The sequence below is a fragment of the Hakea prostrata genome, chromosome 1 (assembly GCF_041222555.1).
Source record: "Hakea prostrata isolate BN-2017 chromosome 1, UWA_Hpros_2, whole genome shotgun sequence".
Classification (NCBI taxonomy): domain Eukaryota; kingdom Viridiplantae; phylum Streptophyta; class Magnoliopsida; order Proteales; family Proteaceae; genus Hakea; species Hakea prostrata.
The window spans coordinates 4,570,132-4,597,172 of NC_142600.1; the positions used below are offsets into that span (position 1 = coordinate 4,570,132).

Sequence of the window (27,041 nt, forward strand, 5' to 3'; positions counted from 1 at the left end):
TGGGGAACAACACACGAAGGGAAAGCAAGAGAAAACAAAAGAAATAATGTTGAAGAATAAAGGGAGTTTGGATCCGGTGAGGGAAATCATCAGAGTTGAGAAGAGCTTGAGCTGATTAATAAGAAACGGGTGGATATAGTCTAAATGGGTCTCAAAACTGGGTTTCTTTTCCCTCAAAATCAGTCTTTTAATCTTAGTCTTCTATTTAGCATATTCCACGTGTTGTATTCTTGTTGTACACTGCTTCACAGCAAACAAATGAATTTTTCCCCAGCTTATGACTGAAAGATTTATGTTGAGAAGAAGAAAGATCATCTAACTTAGATACCTCCAGCAGAATTAGATAAACTTGAACAAGCCTCTTGATGTGGTTTTACCTAATCAACGTTTTAAACTTCAATATTGAATTATATGTTAGAAAATTATGCTATATTTGTTAATTTGTTAATGGGTCAGTTTACCTAACCCTTTCTTCAGATAATCAAATATCAAAACCAATAACATTCTATTCCCCTGCAAATTCCACACAGTTCTATAAAAATAAATGATAATAGTAATAATAATACTTACAGTTGACATCTCTACAAGTATATCTCATATAAAATAAGTATCACCAGCTCGTTCGTGAAGAATACCAGATAATGACATTAATAATGCGTGAATGTTCTCTTTTCGTTGTTTATTTTTTCTTTTTTTAATTTTCCATCCATATCTTGCCAACCAAACGTTCTTAAGCAGGGGAACCAGCTAATGTGGGGATCTTATATGTATTATCGACAATCAAAGTGACAGATTTGGTCTATTATTGATGATTCCACGATTTCTTCACCGTAGAGTAAGGAAAACTTTCTCAGAAACGTCATTTCTTTTTCTTTGGCGTTTCAGTAAAATTAAAAAAAAAAACTCGCTTTCGAGTTCGGCATTTAGTGGTCAACTTTAACAAAAGAAGGTTAGTACTTACGTTAAGCTGGAAAGCGTTTCTTTTCACTTCATTATCACGGATTTCTTATGCGTCTAAAATGGGTTTTCATTGGATTTAGATATTATCTTTGGAGTAAAGTTGTTTATCTTTTATTTTTTCATTCATTTTGGACGAACTTTAATTGAACATCATAGTTCTTTCATCGGCTTTTTTATGCTTTATTAGTTTAATTGAGGAGATTGATCTGGGTTTTGTATGGTTTTGATTTTCCGCAACTGCAGTTGAAATTGGTGTTGAAGGAAAGTGGAAAAAGAGAAGCTTTTGGGGGATTTTCAGGGTAATAAGGGTAGTGTGTTATTTGCCCGTAAGAGATTTCTATGAATCTACTTGATGACTGGGTGATAACATAATATAGAAAATCTGTTTTGTTTCTGATGTTTTCATATCTAAGAGACTAAGACTGGGTTTGTTGATGATGGTTGTTCTCTGATGAACATGATAAGAGGTCATCAGGTCACTGTGTTAAAAATCTTATTGAATTTATTGTAGAATCTTAGCGATGTGAAGGGAGGAGGGAATAGTGAATAAATTTTCAGGTGGATTATCTTTAAAGGTAAATTAATGGCTAAAGAGGAATTGATTGAACTCAAATTCAGGCTCTTCGATGGAACAGACATTGGACCCAACAAGTATAGTCCTACCATCACTGTAGGAACTCTCAAGGAACGCATCCTTGCTCAGTGGCCCAAAGGTTAGAAAATATATCATTTTTTCCTTCAGCAATGGATATTGATGTATTTTGATTTTCTCTTTCTTTGTTTGCTCTTTTTTTTTTAATTAAATTCTCCTTTTCAAGGAATAACCTTTTTTCTTCTTCTCTCAAGTGATGGTTCCAGAATTGGATTCAAAGTTTCCAGCTATTTAGCTTTACTAGTGAATCTCCTTCCTCTGGTTTATTCCACAATTTCCTATTTGAATTTCTCCTGAATCTTTGCTCTTAAGCTTTGGTTTTTTGCCATAAAGATATTGACAGAGGATTTCTTTTCTTCCTGCCTTTAAAACTGTGTTGATTTAATCGACAATTTATTTTATCATACCAGAAAAGCAGAGATATTCTTGTATGGTATCTCTAACCCTGAGCGCTGGCAAGTTGATTCTTAGTCATAGGAGCATGTAATTGGTGAATCTCAAGCGACATTCGCTGATATGTACATAGTGCAGCATGTAAAAGTCCAACCCAATGATCAATGTGTCTTTATGAAGTTTATGTGGGATTTAATGAGTGGGTTCTGTTTCATCTAGATAATGCTAATTTTCTCTCATCATGTATGCCTCTCTCTCTCTCTCTCTCTCTCTCTCTCCCTTCTATTTTTTGGAGAGCTTTTTTTTTTTTTTGGGTAAAACGACTTCTGTTCAGAAGCAGAGCAAGATCTCAAGGTTAGAGAAGTACACAATACTTCAAGCCATGGAGTGGACTCGGGCCATTTTATCCTACCCTGCAATGATAGAGCCCTCCTAGCTAGGAATCCGCTACTGAGTTGGCCTCCCTAAGAATGAAAGAAAAGGTACTAGAGGTATCACTGGCAGCCAAGCCCCTAATGTCCTGCACAATAGGAACTACCTCACTCGGCATCACAGCAAGAGGATCAGTGATCCAACGAATTACATCTTGACTATTGTACTTGATGATCATCTCTGATGCAGTGTGCTCAATGGCTTCCATTAATCCCCTTCAAACTGCAAGAGCCTCCCCTGTGCATTTGTGCTAATATGGTAAAAATGCACAGGATCAGAGACAGCTGCAAGCACCTTCCCAGTCTTATCACGGATCACCACACCAATCCCCATTTTGCCAGCTTCAGCTCTTTCAGATGCATCACAGTTATTCTTCTTCAGAGAATTGAACCCATAATTACATTGTTGGTCATACTCCGTTAAGGTGCCCCCATTTGGGTTCTTGCTTTTTAGTTCACACTCCACACCATCTGTGTGATGGTTATATACTTTCTTTTAACAATTTTTCTGTAGTAACTGCTGGGATGATCTCAACCTTTTTCAAGATGTTTGTCTGCTTTCCTGCTTGCTATCAATCTTTCAGTCTCTCTATCCAAGTGCTTTGGCATCTCAAAAATTTTAAGATTGTAGATTGATAGGGATTCTATTTTCTGAACTTGCACAGTGACAGCATGGCCCTGAATGGCCTAGAAACACTGATGTAGCCAACCTCAAATATTCTTTGATGTCTTAGATGATTTGGATTTCATTGTCTATTCAGAAGGAATGTTGCTTCAGAGTGACTGTATGAACATCACTAAAGTAAGCTATCTCAGCAAGGAGTGATTTCACTTTGTTGCTCAGTGATGTTGTTACATGCTTGTTTTCTTACCAGAAGGAATGAGTTTTTCTGCCATAGTACCTTTGTCTTCTTCCCTTTTTTGTTTTTTGGGGGATGGGGGTGACAGAGGTTCATATTATATTAAAAAAAGAATAGTTGAAGTGTGACTGTTGATTTTGGATATTCATCTTTTATCCACTTTCTTGTTATTGGTTATGTCTAATTCTCTGAGTTATTTCTTTCTTTGGTAGACAAAGAAAATGGGCCAAGAACGGCAAGTGATCTGAAGCTCATCAGTGCAGGTAAGATATTGGAAAATAACAGGACCCTTGCACAGTGCAGAGTACCAATCCATGAAATTCCAGGCGGAATCATCACCATGCATGTTGTTGTGCGCCCTCCGTTATCAGACAAGAATGGTGGTATGCCACTGAACGCATTATCTTTCATTTTTACAGAATATATCACTTAAGATGTGCTTGTATCTTATCATGTGAATCAAGTTTACCTTAGTTGTCTATCAGGTCATGTCCATTCTGAATGACCAGGTTTTTTTTAACCTGAAAAATAGGCACCATTGTTGGGGTACCTACATTACATGGACAAGTATTGGTGTCGAAATCTGTCACAAACATGATGCTTTGACTGAGATAACAGACAAACCCCCCCCCCCCCCCCAACCCCCAATTTTAAAATACGGAAGGTATTCAGGGACTTCACTTTGCAAATCATTTTAATTTTTTTAAAACTATTTTTGCAAGCGTTTTGGAAGGGGCCAAATTGTATACATGTCTTTTTATTATTTGTCATCTTTGCATTAGCTTATTTTGATTGGTTATGCTGAACTGTAACTTATTTAAGCATATTCTAGGATTGGCCATCTCTTATTGCTGGCACTTCAACCAGTGTCTTAAACTTTTAGTGCCATATTATTGGCATACCTTTACAGTTGAATGGAACGTTATTCTGTTGGGTATGCTAACTGCATGATGTGCAATGTTGGTGACAAAGACAGAGTATCTGGTGAGTAATTTAATCACACAGGAACAATTAATGAGGTGGTGAATATTGATGAGACAGAGATCCGCTAGAGTGACTCTTGACATATTTGAGTTCATCATGTATGAAGGAAGTAATATAAGTGATGATGTTTGCTCAAATGATTAATTTAGATGTATGAAGTGGAGAGACGCATCTAGAGTACTGTATGGTCAAGAAAATTTTATAGGAGTGTCAAACAGTTGACTATGATTTATGGTGCAAAATGTTGGGTAGTTAAGAAGTGCTATATAGATAAGCTAAGTGTTGTAGAGATGAGGATGTTGAGATGGATGTGACAAAACTAAGAAGTATATAACAAGGGATGGTCATATTTGAACTAATTTGGAAAGTTTCCTGATTCAAGATAAGCTTTGGGAGACTTATGAGGTGGCATGGTCTCATTCACTGTAGGCCCTTTAGATACTCAGTTCAAAGGAATTGCTTGATTCAGATTGAAGATTCTAAGAGAGGTAGGGGCAGGTCTATAGTGACAATTGGAGGTGGTGAGGAAAGGCATGGACCTGCTTCAAGTATGACCTTGTAGAGAGATAAGGCAAAGATCCATGTAGCTAATCCCATTTAATTCGGAATACTGCTGTGTGGCATCACTTTGCTTCTTGTTCTCTTGTTTCTGCATTTCATAATCTTTAAATAAGGCAGAGTTTTTGTTTTTATTGCGATAAATGTAGTCATATATTTCACACCTAGAGCTTTTAGGCATCGCCTAGGTGCCCCTGCTAGTCATCTAGTTGTGACTCTTTAACGCCTTGGGTTGTCTAGTCACCATGACATTCATAGGTCAAAACTGTTTGCTAACCGCCAACTGAACGTATACTAGGAATCTGTTAAGAAATTTGGTGCTTCCTTTTAGGTTCTGATGGTCTCTCCACCTTTAGAATCCTCTTTTCTTTGGACAGGAAAGCTGGTCGATGGTTATTTATAGTTTTAAGTAGATGAAGATAGGTCTTGAACCAAGATTAGCTCACAAGGATACTCTTGCTCTACACTCACCTCTTAAAGCAGGAGCACCATATGTGATCCAGAGACATATACATTGTGCCCTTTATAATTGTGCCTTACACAAAATTCCCGTTTCTGTCAGTCCATCAAGTAGAACATCCTCTACAACCGTTATATATGTGTCGTTGCCATCCACGTCTGCTGCATTACACCATATATGGCTACTTTGGCATGTCTGCCTCTTGAGTATGAAATAACACATTATAACTATGATCTTTTTGAGATTTAAGCTATGGTTCTGTTTTGCACTATACTAGACTATTTTTTATTTGAAGATCTTAGTGAAGGTGAAGTTTGAGGTCTGACCACATGAACTTCTATTAAGCCTCCGCAAAAGGTGCCCACATAATGGTTATAATTTTCTCGACACATGAGATTTCTTTCATTGCGAATCATTTAGGAATCCTTACAGTATTTAAACCACCTAGGCAACACAGTTTCTTTTTCTTTCTTAGGATTTGAGCACAGACATGGGTAAGCTAATCAGTTCTGCACTGATCATATGCATTTGTCTGTCTTTTACAATTTTACATGTCTTGAAAAATGCAATAGGAGCAATATTAAGTTCTCGAGGGCACAAATTGCTAGTTCTTGGCCAAAATCTGTTTAATACTAACATCATGTTTCATTTGGTACAGAAAAACAGCAGGCTGGCTCACCAAAGGCCAGATGTTTGTGCTCGATCTTGTGACTTATAGATGCAAGATTGACAGTACTCTCAGTTGGTTGTCATTGCCTTCCACATGTCTTAAGAGTATAAAGGCTGCTGGGACGCTGATTGGAGTATATGTAGTTAGCCTGGACTCTAGAGTGCCTGCCAAAGAAGTTTGAAGCTTGGGATATACTCATTTGTTGTCAGTGAATGTGTTGTTTCTTGTTGGGAAAATCATTGTTGGCCTCCAACATTGGAGGGAAAGAGTACAAATGATACTTTTTTTCTTTTTTTGGGAGGGGCGGTTGTGTGGAGCGATAAGGTCGAGGTGCATACAAGGGATCTCCCTGGGTGGAACACAGAAAAAATACAAAGAATGGTGGTCTAGTTTGTGTGGGGTTTTGTAATTGCTCATTAGCTTTCTAATTGATCGATGAACAATAATCCATTTTCATAGCTTTTGAATAGTTTTTTGGATGACCATTGTTAATAACAGTGAAGGAACAATATAGCTTCCTATGGACGTGGTCTGAGGTGGTAGAGGTAAATGTGGCTGGCTCTGGAGGAGTTTTGCTATGCAAGACAGGTTTTGGCGTTCGTTGGCTTCGTTCTAGACTTCCAGTGTTAAAGCAGATTAATTTTTACAGTTTCTTGTCCTTCTGTTGCCTCAAATATTTTGCTTTGGGTGCTAGCAGAAGTTGCATTAATGATGGAAATTACACTTCCATTTTCACAGCAGCATTCATGTAGGGTTCTTATTCATTTAGGTTTAGGTATGACCCTTGTTTCTTCTATCCTTTTCAGCAGACCCTGGAATCCAGGATTTCTAGTCTCAGTGGATTTTTCTCAAGTCTGGTTTCAGTTGCAATCTGCTCCTAGAAGACGTTTAGACAGTGGATGGGTTGCACAGGGGATCCTTTGCACTTCTAGCTGTTTATACTCAGAAAGAAGCTCCACTGGATATTCTGTTTCCTTTAATATATTTGCTTTTTCTACCACCAAAAAAAAAAAAAAAAAAGAGGAAAAAGGTAGACCCTATAACACTCAAGAAATTTTAATGTAGAAAGTACACCCTCACCTTAACGAGCCAACTTTCAGGGATAAGTATCCATGGAGCAAAATTAGATTCTACCAGGATCTCTTCTCGAAGAGAACCGTGATAATAACTTGAAATGCTGACCTGTAAATGCGAGGAGCTATAGAAGGCAAAAAGCTTTGGAGATATCTGCTACATGCTGGAAGAAAGGAATGGATCTGTTTGAAGTGCAACAACATAAACCTCCAACTAGTCAGATCAATGAAAGAATATAATTACTATACAGCATCAACGAATTATGTACCCAGTTATGGACAGTTGAATGTGCCACAGGGATCCTGCACGATTTCTTGGCTGACCATGAGAAATGGGAGACAACACTTATTATTTATACAAAATCAAGATAACATCTCATCCTTGACTTCAAAGTCAAGAGTTATGATGCTTGAATTTACAAATGATAAAAGTCCACCCTTCCAGGAAAAACAGCCAAAATTGGATCATTTTTGGCCAGAACTAATGGTGATCTCTACGACTTGAGATGATTTCCATTCATTCCTTTGCTGTTGCTGTCATAAGTCTTCAATGCTGGCTGAAGAAGAGAAATTTAAGCGGGAAGACATTTTGGGTATTCTAACATTCTTGAGTGTCATCAAGAGTCTCTGTCTTTCCCCTTCTACCTCGGCAAATTGTAGGCTCAAATCAGAATAACGACCATGCATCTCTTTCAGCTCATTCTCCACTGTTCTGTATCTTCCCTTCAAATCTAACATGTCTTTGATCAGTTCATTGATATCTCTAAAGCTTTGGAATACAGCTTCCTCATCAGTGTGTTGCTTCAGGAATGAACTGAACCATCCAAGACAGGAAAAATGTATCAATTACATGAGATTTATATTTCCATTAGTCATATCAGATAAGCGTATTGTTGTCAAAGCAATGCCTATTCTTTAGCCTCAAGAAGAAAAAAGCAGCGTTGCCTAATTACAGAATGGCAATGGCAAACAGGCAATGTAAAAGGCCACTGAAGTTCTAGCAAGACAAACTAAATATCAAAAGCCAGGTTAAGTAGACAGAAGTAATGTGAGGAAATTACAAGTCAGCATTTCACCCACCCACCTTAACATCCTCATCTGTGCAACAGATAATTTATCAAGATGGCACTTCTTCACTGCCAAGCATTCTGCTTCATATATTATAGCTGGTTGTACAACAGTCATATAGAATGCCCCTTAATCTTCAAAGGGATATGTTTATCACAGCGCCCCAAGATGCACCTCTCTACTTGACTACTTCATCCTCCGACTTTATTTCTCTATTAAATATCATCCTCTATGTCACATTATTTATTTATGATTGACACCAGACATCTAAATGGCCACTTTGCATCTCTCTTTTTACTCAATATGCACTATGTCGGTAAACCATCATAGTATGTGATTGAAATTACACATCACACAAACCTTCTTTGTTCTAATCTCTGAACTTTTTCATCCACCAGAATGATGCCATCAGCAAAGAAGCATATGCCACAAGACCTCATTCTGAATGCTCTTTGCTAGGTCACCCGTGATAAGTGCAAAGAGGTAAGAGCTTAAGGTTGATCTCTGACGTAACCATTTGTAACAGAAAATTCACCCTCACCTCCTACAGGTCTCACACTAGTCACCATGCCCTCATACATATCTTTAATTACATTATCATATCTACTTGCCACCCCTCTCTGGACACAGACTGAAATTCATGTCAAACTAAATTACTAAACTATATCACAAGAAGATCTGACATTGGTTAATATATATTTAACCTAGTTATCAATGAAATGAAGACTACAAAAGAAAAATAATTAGCAAAGTTTATGAAAAGAGGTTATTAAAATAAAAAAATAAAAGGATAAAAAAAGAAAAACAAATAAAAACCAATTCCGTGTGTCCACCATTAGCACTGTAGCTTTTGCTTGTTCAGAATTCAAAACATCAAATTTTGATGAATTACCTCTGGAAATGAACAGTTGTCTTTTTCTTTGCCTGCAATGCTTCCGCAAGCTCAATTTCTAATGCAAGTACCCTTTCTAATGCATTTCCACTCGTAAATTTATCAAACAAAGGAAACAGGCTTCCCAATTGTACATTTGCCTGTTAAAAGGACAGGAAGAGAATAATTAAAACTTCACAGAGACGGTCAAATATCAGAAGGTTGGAAAGAATGTATGCATAAAATACCTCGTGCAATTGCACCAATTCTTTTTGTAAACCAGGAAAAGCGGGTTCACATTCATGGTCATCTTGTGGAAGAGATGAAACCAAGTTTTCATTTTTTATCCTCTCTAACTGCAAGAGTACAACAGGTTTAAAACAGGTCACATCAGACATCCCTCTGAAGAATTTCTCTGAAGTCAAGACAAACATATTTTTCTACATGGTCAAAACTTTTGAAAAATAATAAATAAAGAAGAGATTAAAATGCTTGTCAGTTTCCTTCAAAACCATAGTTACCTCTCTATGTAGGAGATCCATACTAGACTTCAGGCTTTGGGCTTTGAAATGATCACTGTTAAGAGCTACATTACTTTCAAGAAGAGCTTCTTCACCCGTAATTACTTGAATTGGGCTTCCCAGTGCACTTTGTGATATAGTGTTATCCTGCTAAGTTGTAAGTTCAGAGATTAGTTTTGACTGTGGGGACCAAACCAAGTAATAACCTAATAAAGATTATAGTATCCTTGAACAGGCTTACAGGAAAAAAGATCACAAAAGAAGAAACCAGTCCCTGGTTCAGATCCATAACCAAAAAAGGGCGGAGATAACAGAAGAAATCACACAACACATATTCTCATTACAGCTGCCAAATATGGCTACAATATATGCATGCCAACTGGTAATTATGGAGAGCATTTCATTATTAAGGAAAATTAGGGCCACAACATGTGCAGTGCCAACTGATAATTATCAAGATTCTCCATTTCTGAGGAAAATTAGGGCCTAGCATTTAGACAAGTATAAGAAACTTTTTGTAGATAAATGGCCGGTACTATTAGACAATAGACACAGGATAAACCGTGGTCTATGGTGACTACAAATGATGTAATGCATTCCTTGGTGATGATGGCTAGGGGTGCAGAAAGTTTGGCCTTGACGGTCCTAAGCTTGCCCTGAGCCCGGATAGGACTTGGGCTCAAGATTCTAACCCTGAGGACGGGTTAGGGCCAAAATATTCTGGCCTTGACTGGGGCCAAGGGAGGGCCTAGGATTACTCATTGCCCTGCCGGGACTGTCCTTGATTTGTTGCCCTGACTGGCCCTAATTTTGTCCTTGATGCTTGATCTCAATGAATTAGGAATAAGGACAAGGATAGGGCCAATCAGGGCCAGGTCCAAGTATAGGGTCAATAAGGGCTGGGGACATGGCCAATAAGGGCTGGGGACAGGGCCAATTAAAGCCAAGGATAGGGCTAATCAGGGTGGGAATGGATTTGGCTTGGCCCTGTAGGGCTTAGGGTCGGGGACAGTAACGCAGTTGTCATTGATCAAGAAGGAAATCCAAAAGGAACTCGAGTCTTTGGTGCGATTGCTCGGGAGTTGAGACGGTTGAATTTTACTAAAATAGTTTCATTAGCTTCTGAGGTCTTATAAATACTAATAAAGGACACCATGGAAAACCTCAGCATTTTAATGGTTGTAGGAGCAAGGCGCAGACGAAAAGTTGTGTTCTCCACTCCTTCGGACCCTCTCGCTTTGCTCGAGCCTCCTCCTCATGGAAGCCAAGAGAAGAGGAGCAGCGGCACGAGGTCAGTCATTGGTCCTAAATTAGGGCCAGGGTGGGAATGGGCTTAGATTAGAATATATAGGGCTGGGCTTGGGATAGCAAAAGCCTAGCCCAGCCTGGCCCTGTTGCAACCCTATTGATGGCTTCATTATGGTTAACCTCTCAATTTGATTACACCATATGGGAAAAGAGAAACCGGCTGCTGACAGCATTTGCTTCATCAATTAAGTATAAACAATCCAGTGGAGACAACAACAGCCTTATCCCAACTTAATGGGGTCAGTTACATGGTCCCTTGCCCTCCAGACAGCTCTATTCACATCAAGCTGTAAACAAGACCTAAATATGCATGTGTTTCTCTACTACCCATTGGAAAAAGTCCACTAATATTTTTGATAATTGCATCTATTCTCAAGAAACTATTGAGTTGAAACAAGTACTTGACCACCTACCCTGATGCATCTGGGAGACTTACATTAGCATGACAGAAGAAATAGAGAAGAACATTAGAAAGCACAAAATCTCTAATCCAAGCTAAGATGGGCTTGGGAGGTGACCGAATGAACTGTTCTGAGTTGCAACCCATCAACCCTTAGTATGTAGCACAGACATGAAACATAGATCTAGCCTCAGTTTCCAGAAGCCAAAGTCACAATTCAGAAAAACTAATGGAGATTCCCAAAAAAATACAGAAATAACCAAATGTTCAGCCAATATAAAGGGCAAAACCCGGTGCCAAATGTTCGGCCAATATATATGTGAAAAAAAATATCAACTGATACTGCATTGTTTGATATGCTGAGCCAATACCATAGCAGTTGCATCGTACGGACAAGGGGTGAAAAAGGTCAGAGAAGTCCATTTTCTAAGAAAATCAAGGCAAATCGGTCCAGTACTACCGATCCCTGCTGAAATAGATCGCTACCATGTTAGTTCTGAGTATATACCCGTTCCAGTACCAAGCACTAAAACCATAACTAAGCCACACAAATACATTCAAGTAAATTTTTGATGGAAAAAATTCATACAATATAGGGAACTACAAATCTTAGAAAATTTTAAGTTTAATATTTTAACAAGTTTATAAACCACAATACAGTAAAATGAAATGAAATCCATCAAACCATGTTTCAACATTTGTGGCTGTTGGCACAGGAAAGAGATTCCTTATCTTACTTAACCTTACGGGGGGGGGCTCATACTTTGTCAACTGACAGCTATTTAATTTCCTAGAATTCATGAAATTATTTTTGTCATGAAAGATAGGAAACTAAAAATGAGACCAAGAAAAAAGTAAATCAAAATCATTTCCAAATCCTTTTCACTGCGCTCTTTTCATCATTTGGTAACTCTTTAGTAACTACTACTTAGACCCTAAAGACAGTCCCCAATAACAGCATAAAGGAGCAGCTAGGATATATGCACAGTTGTGTGACGAACTTCAGTCTCATGGGATGCTTAAAATCTAGTGAACCATATTCACCGGGGATGGGGAACTCTTAGGTTGGAAACCAAATAGTGCACCTCTCACTAATATGAACCATGAGTTCCATTACAAGTTTAGGAACTTTCAATAAAAGATAATGTAACTTGCCACAGGAACAAGACATCAATTTTGCTTTACCAAGTAAAAGTTAAAAGAAAAATGGTGGGCTAGAATTAAATGTGAAGATCCAAAATTAAGAGAAGTAACTACCCGTATGGACGCCAATGGAACCGGTGAACTCAATTGACTGCTTTCTTTGCTAGAAATTGAGTATTCATCTTCTGCTTGTTTGCACTTCAGCAGCTTATCTCTGTCCAACGAATTAAGGTATTGATGAACTCCCGATGATACTTCTTGTTCAACATCCATGAATTTCTCATTGGGTGTGCCTTCCTCAATGCCTGGTTGGGTATTTCCTTCCTCTCTAGTACCTACATGCAATGCACAACTTCTCAGCTGCTCTCTCATAGAACAAAGCTCAACTGCGATTCTAGACTTTTCCTTCTCACATTCCTGTAAAGAAGCTTCAAGCTTTTGTTTATCTTCTTTGCAACAGTCAAGGCTTATCAATGAACATTCCAATTCAGCTTTCATTCCATCATAAGCCTTGGCCTTCTCTCTCTTGTCAGAAAGCACTGACTGCAACTCTGTTTCTAATTCCACAATCTTCAATGACAGCTCTTTGTTTTTTTTTATGTGAGAAGCTTCACTTTTCTTCCTGTTCTCAACCTCATCAAGGGCATCTTGCAGTTTCAACAGCATCTCTTCACCATGCCTTTTGGAAATATACAGCTGGTTTCTCAGCTCTTGCAGTTTTGTTTCACACTGTTCTTTGATAAAAGCAATTCTCAGAGACTCCTGCATGGTGACAGATAGTGTTTCAGATTCTTTTTTCTCCCGAGCCTGGTTACACTCAGCATCAGCCTGGTCTTTAAGACCCTTTAAATAGATAGATAGGTTTTTGAACTCTTCCGTCTTCAAAATTTGTTCGGAAAGCTTCTGGGTAAGCTCATTGTGCTGGTCCCTTAGCATCATCAGTTCATCAACATTTTCCCCCTGCAATGAAATTCCAGCACATTGCTCATCTAATTTGGCTCTGAGAACAGTAACTGTGATTTCCAGTTCATCCCTGGAGGACCTCAGCTTATTAATCTCTTCTTCAAAAGTATCCAATATCTCTTTCAATTCTCGAACTTCAAGTTCATTCCTATGACTATTCTTGACATCATCACCAGCTTCTGCAATGGCAGCTTCAGTCTTAAACTTCTCACATTCTGTCTCAGTCTTAAACTTCACAAATTCAGCTGACCTTGTTTTGTCTTTATCCAGAAGTAAATTTCTCTCGGCAACTGAAGCTTCTAACTTAGACTTCAGTGACTCAAGAGCTGCCAACAATTGACCTTTTTCTTCAGCATACTGTCCTTCAATAGCAGTATGCCTCTTCAGTGTGTTCAGTACATCCAGATGATTCAGAGAGAGTTCCTCATGGCGCCTACCCACAGAATCAAGTTGTTGGTTGAGCTCCTGCATCCTGGTCCGAAACTTATTTCTTGTGAAAATGAGTTCAACATCAGCAGCTAGCAAATATTCATATACTTCTGCAAGGCAAGTTTCCAGTTTAGTTACCTGGAGATGCAATGATGAAACAGTTTCATCTGCCTCTTTTAAACATAACTCTCTATGCACCAAAATACCACTAACTCTTGATTTTTCTTCTTCTAGGTTGGACACTAGTTGTTTTAGATTAACTAGTTCAGCTTTAAGTTGGTCAAAACCAAGCAGCTGGTGATGTTTCTCATTCAACTGGGCAGCAATATCTGACATTGTGCCTTCTAGTTCCACTCTGATTTCTTTCTCAAAGTTCAATTCGGCAGTCATACATCCCAAGCTTGCTTTTAAATTATCAAATTCCAATGCCAGCTTGATATATTCCTCATTGTCAGCTGCTAAAGAAGTCTTCAAAGCTTGGTTTTCTTGCTTCATCCTTTCAAGTTCCTGATTGACACTTTCTAAGGCCAGAATCTTTTGAGCAATATCCCTGTTCTCAGTAACAACATGTTGCAACTCAACTTCCAGCGATTCACCTTTTGAGAAGAGCTCTTGGTTTTGCTCTGCATAATTTTCTTCAGATTCCTTGCTTAACTCGATTCTATTGGCAAGGCCCTCTAGCTGTAGCTGAAGCTTTTCAACATAAGCATTGGATAGAGCTAGTTTAGTCACCATATCATTCAATTCAGATGCAAACATCTGCTTCATGCTCAAAATTTCTGACTCCATACCATGTAATGACCTTTGAACAATATCCCTTTCTTCCTCCATAACCTTTTTCTCTTGGGTAAGTTGAATAATTATTTCACAAGCTTCCTTCTGAAGCTCTCCCAAATGCAAGACGCTATTGATAATGTCATTGTTTTGCAAGCCCTGCTGCAACGATGCACCTTGAAATGCAGATGCATTGAGTTGCTCCCTATGGGATAGCATGGCTGAGATTAGATCCCCCAACTTATCTTGCAGAAAATTGACAGTTCTATCCAGATTGTCCCTAACAGAAACCTGATTATCAAATTCAGCCTTAACAACAGTCAATTCTTCACGCAGAACACTTATATCTTTTAGAAGATCAGCTTTCTCCAGAGTTTCCTGTTTCAATAAGTTCATTAATTCTGTGTTTTCTGCAGTACATGCTGTATATTTGCTTTCGTGGCTTCTGGACTCCATTATCAATCCTTCATATTCTGCGATTTTTTGAGTTAGATGACAATTTTCAGAGGAAACAGATTCCAATTTGTCTTCTAGAATTTGAGTCTGCAACACCAAGTCACTGCATTTGGTAACACAACTAGACTTGTACTCGCTGAGTTTGCCTACATCATCCAATGCAGTTTTCAGCTGAAGCATCAACAATTCTTTGGACTTGGTTGAATGTTCAAGCTGTTGGGCTAATTCATCCATCTTCTCTTTCATAATCCTGGTGCCATCACATGTTTCATGCAATGTTTCTTGCAGAACCTTTGCAAATACATCCAAATGCATGTAGACAACATGCATCTCATAAAGTTCAGCTTCAACTATCTGGCAACGATCTTCTTGGGAGTGAAGTAACCTCTTCAAGTCCTCCAAAAGAAACTCTCCACCCAGGAACTGACTGTTTGGATCAGAGTTTTGGTTCTGAGATAGCAGCTTCGCATGATTTCCTTGTGTGGGTATTTTGCACTCATCCAGGAGAGGTGCATGACACTGATTCACTGTTCCGACATACTCCTGAAAAGAGAGTTGGGAACCTTCTGCAAAAGCTTGCCTAATAAGGTTTTCATTTGTCTCAAACAAGGACAACACCTGTAAAGAGAGCAGTTTAAGGTCTTTCTGTAACCGATCCACTGCAACAGAATAATTTAAGCGAGCCCTTCTGAGTGCTGCTTCTGAGGTGATGGCCCTTTTCTCAAGCTCCTCATTGAGGGACTCCAAGTTATGCCTGTCCTCTGCAAACTTTAAGAACTGGTCATTCATTTCTTGGTGCACTGTTTCCACTTCAGTTTTACAGGAAGAAATTGTGTACAGGCAACTAGAGTGCTCATTTCTGAGGTTCTGCAACTCTACTAGCATTTGCTTCTGACTTTCCTCAAGTCCCTGAACAAGAGCTTCATAGTAGCATTCCATCTGGCCCATTTTCTGGGCAAGGCTTTCTCTTTCAGTTTTGGACTCTTCTAACTCCATTTGAAGTTCATGAATTTTGGTCTCCATTGCAGATGTAATATCAATACGTTCAGCCTCCACAGAAATTTGCCCAGGTCTGCAGAAACAGTGAAGCATACCTTCAGGTAGAGAATTGTTGGCAGCAAAGCCCTCTAAACAACTTCCCCCATCTCCACCATTGAAGTGTACGGTTCTTTGCACAGCCATCACTCCAATTTCCTTCATTTTTGCTACTTCCGTTGGAAGTAAATTTATCAGAGAAACTATATCTGTGGTTCCCTGTTTAAGATCTTGCAGGGTGTGTTGCAATGCCTCTAAGTCTGAGTAGAGGAAACCGGCATCACAATCACTATACCCAAGGCATGCCTTGTTCTGAACCTCCCTTAGCTTATCCTCCATAACCAAAAGACCCTGCATCCATTTCATCTGCACATCCAACAACAAGTAATCATGCTCCTTCTCAATGAATGCCTTATTGGTCTGAGGATCCGATCTAGAATGCTGAAGCTGTTCAAAATCAAATTTTAACTGTGAACACTCTGCTTTTAGTGAAGTAACTTCTTTCGCCAATCTTTCTCCAGAAGCAATTTCAGCAGCAAGCTGCTCAGAATACTTTTCTGTCTCACCACCTAATTCATTAGCTTGACTTTGTGCATTGCTTACTAGAAGCTTAAGCTCTAGGATAGAAGACTCAGCCACTTCCAAGCTTTCTCTAAGCCGGCTATTCTCTTCATAAACAGTTGTCAAGTCATTATCCAAAGAATAGTCTGAACTCCAACCATGGGCCCAATCACTGCTCCCCTGTTGCAAAATCTGAAGATCAGAGGGGTCCTTTTTCTCAGGTTGATGACTTTGATTAAGAGAAAGTCCTCCTAATTCACCAGACAATGCGCTCTTGAGACTATCAAGTTCGTGCATGCTGGATGAATCTTGCTTTTCAGCATAAATGCTTTCAGATGTGTTAGATGAGTCATCAATCCCAACAGCTGAATCAGCATGGTCTTCATTTAACTCTACATCCTCTTCAAGAGAAGGAAGTTCTCTTGATTCTGACTTGAATCTAACTCTCAGATCAGCCTGCTTTAAAAAGAAAAACGATTATCTTAAAGTTCAAGCATGATATGGCAAAAGACTAGGAAATTCTATCAGTAAGACAATGACTAAGAACTGGCAATAAGCTACAATATGTAATCTGTAACAGAATAGTTCCTTACCACGTACTACAGTTTATTATGATGATCTCATATGAAGATTAGAACAAGATACAAACTAGCCAAATGCTTTACGAGGATTTTGCAACCCATAAAAACATTATGCTAGGGCGTTTTGCAACAGGTAACGTGCTACACTATGATCCTGGTGAAGAGAAAAGTGAACAGCTAGGTTTCCCCTTTAAGCAATACGTTGTGTCAAAAACCAAATGTAGTGATAAGTAGGCAAGGATTCTCTCACACTATGGATGACTGCAGGTAAAAAAAGCTTTTCCAAAATCGTAGGATTAGATTAGCATTTTGAGATATTGAATCTTTAATACGTAAGAATCCAGGATTGATAGATGTTATCAAGAAAAGGAGGTATATCATAGCCTATACTCAAGAGACTATATGAAAGGGTAAAAAAGCTACGGGGTTGGACTACTTTACACTTCAGTATACAAGGGATAAAAGTACTACAAGTAGAATGTGCAAAATAGTGGATAAATAAGGAATGATGCAGTGGGTGGTTAAAGATTCTGACATAGTATTTTTTTTTTCTACTACGCTTGTGCTGATCAAAGACCCTGTCAATATAATTAAGAATTAGCACCTATACACCTTGAGCAAGGTTGGATGAAAGTAGTACATTTCACTTTTGAGGAACATATAGAGTAGGGCTGCAACAGGGCTGTGTTGGGCAGGGCTTCTTAAAACCTTGATCCAGGCCTTAAGTACCCTAGCCTAACCCTAACCCTGACCCTACAAGGTCGAGCAGGGCCAGCAGGCTAGGTTAGACACTTCACCATGACCTTGGCTCTAATTCTAACCCTAACCCTAATCACAAAACAATAAAAAATGCATAAATCCATATTGTTGTCCTACTTCTACTAAAAATAACCTAGGTGGTAGGATCAGGCCAAGCAGGTAGGCCCTAGTCAAATACTCAACTGTGATCCAATCTTCACCGTAATCAAGGCGTCCTGGCCCAGCCCTCTGCCCCTAAAATGCTAGAATCTTATGCCCAAACCCGTTCAGGCTCAATGCCGAGTTGGGCCAGAAGGTCCAAACCCGCACCCCATGGTAAACACAAGGTTTTGGTCAAAGGAAAAAAAATTAATATACGGAGTGATCATGGTCAAGGAGAAAAAACCATTATAGAGGATGAACAAGATTGGACATTTTGGAGAGAGAGGACTACAGAGGGGACCTTAATCAAAGACTTTGTTGTGGCTTATGATTTGTCCATAGTAATCACTTGCTTTGAAAAGAGAAAGGAACATTTAGTAACCTTCATAAGCGAGCATCATTATAGGTAAACAGAATTCTTCCTAACTAGAAGCTCCGAATGTCCAATAGGTTGTTATTGAATGAATGAAAGGATAAAGCAAGGAAAAGCCTAACCATACAATATACAGTGGTCATGGTCACTACAAAAAATTAAGACTCATAAGAGGAGAGTTAATTTGCCCTAGGATATGAGGTGGAGCTTAAAAGGAGAAACTTTGAAATCTTATATTGATGAAGTGGTCAAACAAAGAAAGTGGGACCTTTGCGGGAGACATTGGTTATCTATATTAAGAAAGTCACTAAAGATGTCTGAAGCAAATCTAAAGGAAAACTTTATTAGAGAGATTTGGACGCATGACAAGGTTCAAGCAGCCATTAGAACTAAGAAAGCTAGTCTTAGACATGTCGAAGAATTAAGGACATAGAGGATCCATAAAGATGTAAATTTGTCAAGAATTAAGCTAAGAAGATTGTGGGAAAAGCAAGAAAGAGGATACATTAAGATATTTATAACAATCAAAGCTCAAAGAAGCAGAAAACAAGAAATTTTAAAGATAGCTTAAGTAAGGGAAAGGAAGAGTAGAAATCTCAATCATGTTAAATGCATTACAAGTGAAGATAGTCAAGTACCAATAACGTATGAGGTCATTGCAACACTTGAGTAATAGTGTTCAAGAAGACTACATTACCCATCAAGATACTGCATGTAGTAAATACATACAAATTTAAGATACCTGAAGTAAAAACAAGCATTGAGACAGATAGTAGGCAAGGCAAAAGGCCTAGATAAGGTACCAATATGTAGGACGATTTAAGATGGAGCTCTAAATTGCATGGTTTCTTATCCCATATCCTGGATTTAATTAAATTCATCGGGACCAGCCTATCTAAGCTCAACTTTTGGCTTATATGTGGGAAATTTAATAGCCATCAAGATTGCTGACTTAAAGGAAGATGATCTCTCAAAAAGGTCAAAATTATCAGTTAACAGTTTGCTGATTTGTGGGAGAGAATACCAGATAGTGTAGGCACACAACCAGCTTTCCTGTGATCAAGGTTTAAAGACCATATTGAATCCAATAACTAATAAAAATAAATAAGCAAATGCATTTTAAACAAATTAAGATATTATTTATAAATAAGCAAATACTCCTTATTTGAATCCAAATCCAACATGGTTTAAAAATATAAATTTTAAAAGTTACACTCAACCCAAAAAAGAGGAGAAACAATTTAAGAACAAAAACTAAATTTTCAGCACAAAGGTGTAATTTTAAGATTTTAAATGCTAAGTTTTTTCTCAAATCCAAAAATTTCATAACTCTTAACATGATAAGACACAGTTAAATGTGTGAGAAAATTTTCACATGATTCTATACCTAGAAATCTATTTACATTCAGATCAACTTCAAACAGCATTCAAACATATCAAACTAAGCCTGTTCAGAACATAAATCCTTCAATATAAACCAGATTGAAGCACTTTGAAGATCTCCAACAGCTCCAAGATCACTTACTGAACAAATTACATTCCTGTCAAATTCTATTCCATTACATGTCCAAGAACAATATATAGCACTAAAGTTAGGTTAAAATCACAAGTATTATTTAGAGTGTACTCTATGTAAAACCAATGCATGGATTAGGTTCAAAATGTCAAAAATAGGCATCCCAAAAAGAATAAGAGCAAGAAAACATCTTTTAGACCTTGAAACCAGGGTCTGAGTTTGTTTGGAGAAAATACCAGGCTTTTATGTACATATGATGGTCCTCTGGTTTTTGGCTGGTTGAAAACTAGGACAAAACCACGATTTAGAACCTTAATTCTAGCAGAATTAAAGAAACCAACTATTATGAAAACTCAAATCGACAAGAGCCAAAACAACTGCAAAACCTTATATACCTGGTCATTGGTCATTCCTGTGGAAGGTGATAACTTTTGAACAGAATCATGATCATTCTGCTTGGTCAACATCCGAAACCCCTTCTCCCTAAGCTCCCTTTGCTGCTCAAATTCTCTACAATTCAAGAGAACATAAGACAGATTTGTTGAAACAATAAAGCACTCAGTTTATGGTGTCCTTGGTGCAGTACCTGAACCCAGTTTTCGAAGTGAGCAGCTGGACTGTGACCTAGCAACAAATAATCCATTGAATCACAAAATAAGTAGCAGTTTATTTGTGATTGATATATATACTATCAAAAAAAGTAAAGGAATCAGCTCCATCATGGGCATGATTACCAAACAGGGAACTAAAGAAGAATTCATTATCTCAAACCAGTTGGTGGAAGTGTTTAGATTGTTATCCTGAAAATACTGATGAACTAGAAAAACAAATATCCACAAAAACCCACATGCAAAACAGCTCCAGAATCACCATGAAGAGGCAGAGAAACAGCACAAGGTTTTGATGCATCAGCATAATCAGCAAGGTTGATGTTACCCTCACCAAGAAAGCTGGACCTCGAAGAACCCTGATGTCAACAAGATCCACAGCAAATACAAAATTTAGTTTTGGTTTGGAAGAATTTAAATTTCTCAGAGAGCTTTCTAAACAATGGAAGAAGCATAGGAGTAAGATGATGCTCAATTGCATGCAAACAAACTCAAAATAGCATCAAAAGTGGAAATGCAAGATGAAATTAAAAAGGATTAATACCATTGCCACAACAAGTTTATACAGCTTTTCATCATATTCTTTGGTTTTTGGATCTTGAAGAAGTCTTGTGGTCTCATAGATTGGATCTGACCATTTGCACGTTCCATTTCTCACATTTGTTTTGGTTGTCTTTGCTGTTGCTTTTCCAGAATCAGCAGGAATTAAAGATACAAATAACTTATCCCATCCAGTTTGAGGAACCTGAAACAGGAAAAACAAAATAAATAAATAAATAATCAATCACCTCAAAGATTTAAATGCACATAAAACCTTTCCAAGGCGCAAAAATACATCCAGTTCATTTCACAGTCATCAAAATCTGGAGATCACATGTCACCAGCAAACTGTATGACCTGCAATGATATACGGCTTTATTTGAATCCATTGTCAAGGCGACAAGGCAAGGCTATGCGATAAAGGGCAACGAAAACCAAGGCAACGCCAAGCAAGGTGACAAGGCGAGATCATATCACCTTGACGGCTTGACCAAAAATGGGCCTAAGTGCCTAGGTGGACGCTTTGACAACCATGTTTGAATCTCCAACTTTAGCATAATGCAAAATATCAGAACCTGACCAAGTAACCATTTGTATTTCTTCAACGTTTGTCTTTTAACAAGTTAATTAATTATGCAACCTCAGTCACCAAGAAGGCATATTAGCAGCACTAAAGTGACTGCTGCAAATGTGAAGAAGACAATGATATAGCAGTGTCCAATGGAATGATACGGGCTAGCTTCCTATTGACCTTCAGGGCCCCTCTCTTTTTCAGCTATTCAACCCATCTGTTGTTACAACTCCATTATCTCTATCGTCACAAAATCCTACAATGCTATCTCACGCCACACCCCTACCCTTTGCATCACTATCCAGGTGCCGCCACAAGACATTGATCTGCCCAAAGAAATAAGATTCCAGTGATATAGAGTGAACTTTGCATCCTTCACTGTTTCTGCGGCCCTCACTATCACATCAAGCACGACATGTGATGAAGTGCCAACAACTCGTCTTACTCTCATGAAAAAGTGAGATATGCAAGTTTTCATTCTCATACACACACACACATGCCTATTGATAAATGAAAATTATGACAGGCATACCTCCAGGAAGTGCCCACATACACATGCCAATGGATAAACCTCCAGCAAGTGCCCATTTTACCTAATCAATGGCTCTCTTTATCGACAGAGTTCAGGGAAGGTTTGTCCCCAGATGGATGAAAAGGTAAGTAGAGACCCAGGACTTTTGAGATACAAGCCACCGAACAGATAAACAACTCCAAATAGAAAATATTTATGTAGCATATTTTGAAGATACAGCGGTTATGACATTCAGGTTAAAGCTCTTTATTCATATTGCAGGGGTATGCTGTCTTATCTTCTTTCTTAAGGAGTTCACTTATCATGTCTTGTTTAGTTATAATTAATATTGGGGCTCATGGTTAGAACATCCAGTCAAACCATGAGAGCTATTATCTCAGCTGTCTTCCAGTTCTCCTCTTTCTCTCTTCTTTTGCATGACAAGGTACTGGTTCTAGCCTTGATGTACTCATGGATTCAAAGCTTTGAAGAATCAATACATGCATCTGCATTCCTGGTTAGACAGCCTCTTCCGGATCTCTTTGCCATGGATTTTGCAGCAAGTAGAGATCAGTTACTTACTATGTAAGAACTTACTTTCCTTTCTCTTTATCTCTTTATCTCTTTTTCTCCCAGTCCAAACCAATTATAATGCATTTGATGAGGAATCGAGGAATCACTATTAGGGATCCCAACACAGCAATAAATTATATCACCACCTACCTATCTTAAACATAAAAAGAGGATAAAATTGAAACTTCCATAGCGAGATCAAATGGAGCTACATAATGTGAAATGTTTAAACAAAACAATTAGGATCAATGAAAATGCATTAGTTTAACACAAGATGAAGAGATGAACCTCCTGGATATCTGGTATAAATATTTAGAGATAGATGGCCCTTAGCAGACTAAAGACATCAAGCAACACAAGAGAACTTTGAAAAGAAAGCTTACATGTGAAGCATGGAACTGCAACCTGAAAACCACTTTTACTTTCAACTTCTCATCCTTCCACTTAGAAATTCTTGACATTATTGAATAGTCAATAGATCATCTGATGCAAACAATCAGTTCTCCACTTTCACATTCCCGTCTATGATAGCAAAATGAAACCACTCCCTTCATAGAATAACACAGGAGTGTCAAATGTAGCAGCCCCAAAAGTTTTATACAAGAAATTGCAAGCTACCAATGACTACAATATCAGGATCCAATATTCAGCATATGATGACAGAATTTTGGCTCTATATCAAGAAACATGCTACTTCATCTTGATGCTGGGATCCTCATCAGAACAAAATTTCATGCAAGGATAAATTTGACAAAACCATCAAGAACAGGAAGTATATCAAACATATGTTTAAGTCTCATATTCGGCAACAACGTAGCTTTTGTCGTAGAAAGTAATACTCAACTAGCAGAACAGCACTGAAAAACATAAATGCTATACATATGTTGACGTTATTTAAGAATTATGTTCGTGCACGTGCTTGCTAGCATACCTTGTAAGGGACACCAGATCCAAAATGTTCACTTGGGGTATGAATGACAACCTGCTGAAAAGCTAGACCTAGATGGAGAGAGACTGAGAGCCTTCCTACCATAAATCATATGCCAAGACTTTAACTATGTAATTAGAGACAGCAGTGAATCTTTTACAAAATTTTGGGGGATGTAAGATCCCAATGTCGTGAACCACCAGTTCTAGGACCAATAGATGAAAATTCACCAATACAAGGTACTGATGTTTCAGAAGACTGGAGAGTTTTTTTCCCCTGTCAATAGAACTAATTTATAGACTAAAGTTATCAAAGAGAACCAATTTAGCAGTTGAAAACACAAAATCTAAAAATTTGGCACAGTTCAAATGCCCAAGATTAAGTGCTGTAGGAGGTAAAGTTTACATCAGATATTTAACTTTTTCATATGTTCCATAAAAGTATTAGAAAGGAAGAAGCACTTCCATATCAATGGGTTCTCTTATATATTGCTTGTCAAAAGCTTAAAGGAAGTAGGGAGGGAACGATAAAGAAAGATTATACAAAACCTGGAATTACATAAACCAATCCTTCAATCTGAAATGCTGTACTAGACTATTCCTCAGTTTTCTGCTTATGAGAGGGATATGAATTTGCATTTCCAGTCATTGGAGAATGAGGACAGATAACCAAAGGTAGAATTTTAGTTGCTTATTTTTTTAATTCCCTTTTTTTTTTTTTTTTTGGTGGGAGGAATGAGTACCAAAGCAAAATTATCAAGCCTGAATAAGCAGAATGCACTTCAGAGCGGAAGCAACAAAACAGATTGAATATGCATTCTCCAGCAGCTAGAGAACCAGAATTAGACAAAATTTTCCAGCATGGGAACTATAAAAAGGGAAAACAGTGAGAAATTCCCTGACTTTCCTATTAATTTGGGATATCCAAAAATCTGAAAATGAGCAAAGAAGAAGAAGAAGGGGGGGTGGGGTGGAAAAGGCAGATATAAGTAAAAAAGAAACAAGTGTAACAATGCTAACAGGTAAATAAAAAAGGCATGAAAAACCCTCCAACCAATGAAAAACTAAAATCCAATTTAGTTACACAGATTGAATATGCATTCAAGAACCATAACCAGACAAATTTCTCCAACATCAGAACTACAAAAAGGAAAAACAGTGAAGTCCTTGACATCTCTATTAGTTTTGGGATGTCCGGACATATGAGAAACTAGCAAGTTAAATACATAGAACAAAAGCAAAAATGAGTGAGAGGGTAACAAGTGTACAAATGCTAGCAGATGAAAGTGACATGAAAACCCTCCAACCAGTGCAAAACTAAAATCCAACTTAGTAAAACAAAGCTTTGGAACCGAAGGGGAAATTAGCACAGCATTCTTACTTAAATGGTAAGACAACTTTGAATGATTTAAACTTACAAAATAGACCAAGCTATATCAAAGATGAAGAAGATACAATTCTGACAAATTCAGAAATCAGATTCCTTTAAAGCCTATGACGAGCAGAAAATATATGATTAGATTCAGAAGGTCAACACCACGAAAAATAGAGTAGACACTGCTTGTATATACACATCAGCTGTCGAAGTTGCTGCTAGATAGAACCCAAGGTAATACCCAATTCAAAGGACACACCGACTAATCAAATGAAAAAATCAGAGATAAGTGCCAAAGAAAACGAAAATTAAAATTGCTCGATTTAAGAAAGCTAAATTTGCCCAAGAATGTGATCGAACAGGTATGAAAACGTATGTCAAGGTAAACCCAGCATCCGCTCTCTTGAACTGGGTAGACAATTCCAAACGACGTCATTCTATGGTCAAAAACCTCGAATTTTCAAATGCCACTAGAAATAAGTCTCAACCAGCTGAAATGAAAAAAATGATCAGCTTCGAATCCTACGGAACGAGCAAAGCTAAAATTCCGCACATGAACTACCACATTAACACAATCTTAAATATCCAACTAAGTTGTACCTGGAGAAGAGAGAAATCGAATACAGCTCCTCGGGAATATCTCAGATAGACAACCTAGACTCAAAAAACAAAGCAGCTTTGCAGAAACAGGGAAACCGAAAAAATGAGAATCTGAAACGAAATGTTTGCCTGAATCTGGAAAACAGTACAGTGAAAAAGCAGTAAAGAAAAGTTAAACGTACAACATTGCTTCGTAAAAACAAAATATCCGGAAGTCTACACTAGATTCCACTTCAGAAAAACTCCAAATCAGACACAGAATGCAGTAAAATCCTCTTCCGAAGCCTACCTTCGATTTAAAAAAACTAATATCTTTTCAAAAAGATGTTGTAGAGCCATCAAACGTACCTAATTCGGGATCTGCTAGTGCTTAGACTGCAAGGGAGATTACATAAACTTCCGACGGAAGGTTCGACAGCGCTGCGAAGACAGATCAAGATAGGTCTGAATCGGATCTTGGAAGTGGATTCGTGATGAAGAAGTTTGAAATGGAAGTGTTTCGCCATGGGATTTGATCATTAAAGAGCTAGACTAGAAATAAATATCAGGTTTCGAAAGGGGATTAAAATAAAGCGACATCCCGCCAAAGCCTGTAATTGTCAGTAATAAAACACGAGCTTGAAGCTACAAGGTAGAAGTTAGAACTAAGTGATTAAGTGAAAGCTGGAGCTGGAATTTACATTCTTGCCCTTGATTATTGTTTTGACCAGAGAGTTTCATTATTGGAAGGCTAGTAGAAGTTCAATAGGCTCTCCGGTACTGGTCGTTAAGAAAGAAAAAGCGCCAGCTGGGTTCTGCGCTGGTTTTACACTTTTACCCCCAGGTTCTTATTTGTCGCAGCTTAACGGCGTCAAAGTTCTCCGTGTTAAACCGTCAACTACGATAGCTATTCTCCTAGGTGAACCGTCAATTATGCCATCTATGCATCCCGTGGGCCATGAGTCATGACTTCGTATTTATTGAATATTTATATACAAGAAAAATAAAATAAAATTCATGACTCACGACTATTTGCTCTGGTCTTGGTTGCTAAATTGGAGTATTTAGCGTGGATTATACTCGGCCTCTGATTGGAGCCGAGCTATGTTGTACTATGTTGACATGATCAATGTTTACGCTAATAATTCACAGGACTAATAATTGCATAGGTCGAATTTAAAAGTCGAAACATTGTATAGCAAACAAGCAAAGTCGCCATTAGCGTATCTCCACTTTATCCTTAAAATATATATAATATTAAAGTATTTACAATTAAGGTCGAAATTTTAAAAAATCCAACCCAACCCCATCTCATTATAAGCCTATATATAGCCATGTACTTGTACTATGTGAAATCAAATGTTGTAATTTGGACAACTAAATATCTAGGTAAGGGTTTGGACCCTATATTGAATCA

General features: G+C 38.0%; 2 protein-coding genes across 6 annotated transcripts; one reads left to right on the top strand and one right to left on the bottom strand.

Moving 5' to 3' along the window:
• The first annotated feature begins 841 nt into the window (after window positions 1-841).
• On the top strand, window positions 842-8,575 carry LOC149026839 (membrane-anchored ubiquitin-fold protein 3-like). Of its 2 annotated transcripts, XM_089156595.1 has the most exons (4): window positions 842-949; window positions 1,472-1,673; window positions 3,509-3,679; window positions 5,957-6,791. In XM_089156595.1, exons 2-4 carry the CDS (start codon window positions 1,544-1,546, stop codon window positions 6,007-6,009), a joined length of 354 nt encoding a protein of 117 aa, XP_089012721.1. In that variant the 5' UTR covers window positions 842-949; window positions 1,472-1,543; the 3' UTR covers window positions 6,010-6,791. The 2 variants fall into 2 exon arrangements, with proteins under 2 accessions (XP_089012721.1, XP_089012726.1); XM_089156600.1 differs by lacking the exons at window positions 842-949; window positions 5,957-6,791 and adding an exon at window positions 8,508-8,575 and having other exon boundaries at window positions 959-1,673.
• LOC149026840 (sporulation-specific protein) lies at window positions 7,257-26,271 on the bottom strand. 4 transcript variants are annotated; one of them, XM_089156587.1, is made up of 11 exons: window positions 25,994-26,270; window positions 23,127-23,291; window positions 21,093-21,293; window positions 20,788-20,907; window positions 20,527-20,564; window positions 20,336-20,450; window positions 12,467-17,026; window positions 9,502-9,648; window positions 9,229-9,336; window positions 9,002-9,141; window positions 7,257-7,855 (listed from the first exon to the last, which is right to left on the bottom strand). In XM_089156587.1, the coding sequence occupies exons 2-11, from the start codon at window positions 23,202-23,204 to the stop codon at window positions 7,579-7,581; spliced, it is 5,784 nt and encodes a 1,927-aa protein (XP_089012713.1). In that variant the 5' UTR covers window positions 23,205-23,291; window positions 25,994-26,270; the 3' UTR covers window positions 7,257-7,578. The 4 variants fall into 4 exon arrangements, with proteins under 4 accessions (XP_089012713.1, XP_089012708.1, XP_089012711.1 ...); XM_089156582.1 differs by having other exon boundaries at window positions 12,467-17,029; XM_089156585.1 differs by lacking the exon at window positions 25,994-26,270 and adding an exon at window positions 25,646-25,974 and having other exon boundaries at window positions 12,467-17,029.
• Between the last annotated feature and the right edge of the window lie 770 nt (window positions 26,272-27,041).

Coding starts and splice junctions, on each gene's coding strand:
- LOC149026839 (XM_089156595.1), top strand. CDS start 1,544: ATGGCTAAAGAGGAATTGATTGAACTCAAATTCAGGCTCTTCGATGGA. Junction 1,674..3,508: donor CCTTGCTCAGTGGCCCAAAG/GTTAGAAAATAT, acceptor TTTCTTTGGTAG/ACAAAGAAAATGGGCCAAGA. Junction 3,680..5,956: donor GTTATCAGACAAGAATGGTG/GTATGCCACTGA, acceptor CATTTGGTACAG/AAAAACAGCAGGCTGGCTCA.
- LOC149026840 (XM_089156582.1), bottom strand. CDS start 23,204: ATGTCAAGAATTTCTAAGTGGAAGGATGAGAAGTTGAAAGTAAAAGTG. Junction 20,451..20,526: donor ACTTCGAAAACTGGGTTCAG/GTACTGCACCAA, acceptor CTTGAATTGTAG/AGAATTTGAGCAGCAAAGGG. Junction 9,142..9,228: donor AATTGGTGCAATTGCACGAG/GTATTTTATGCA, acceptor TCCTTTTAACAG/GCAAATGTACAATTGGGAAG.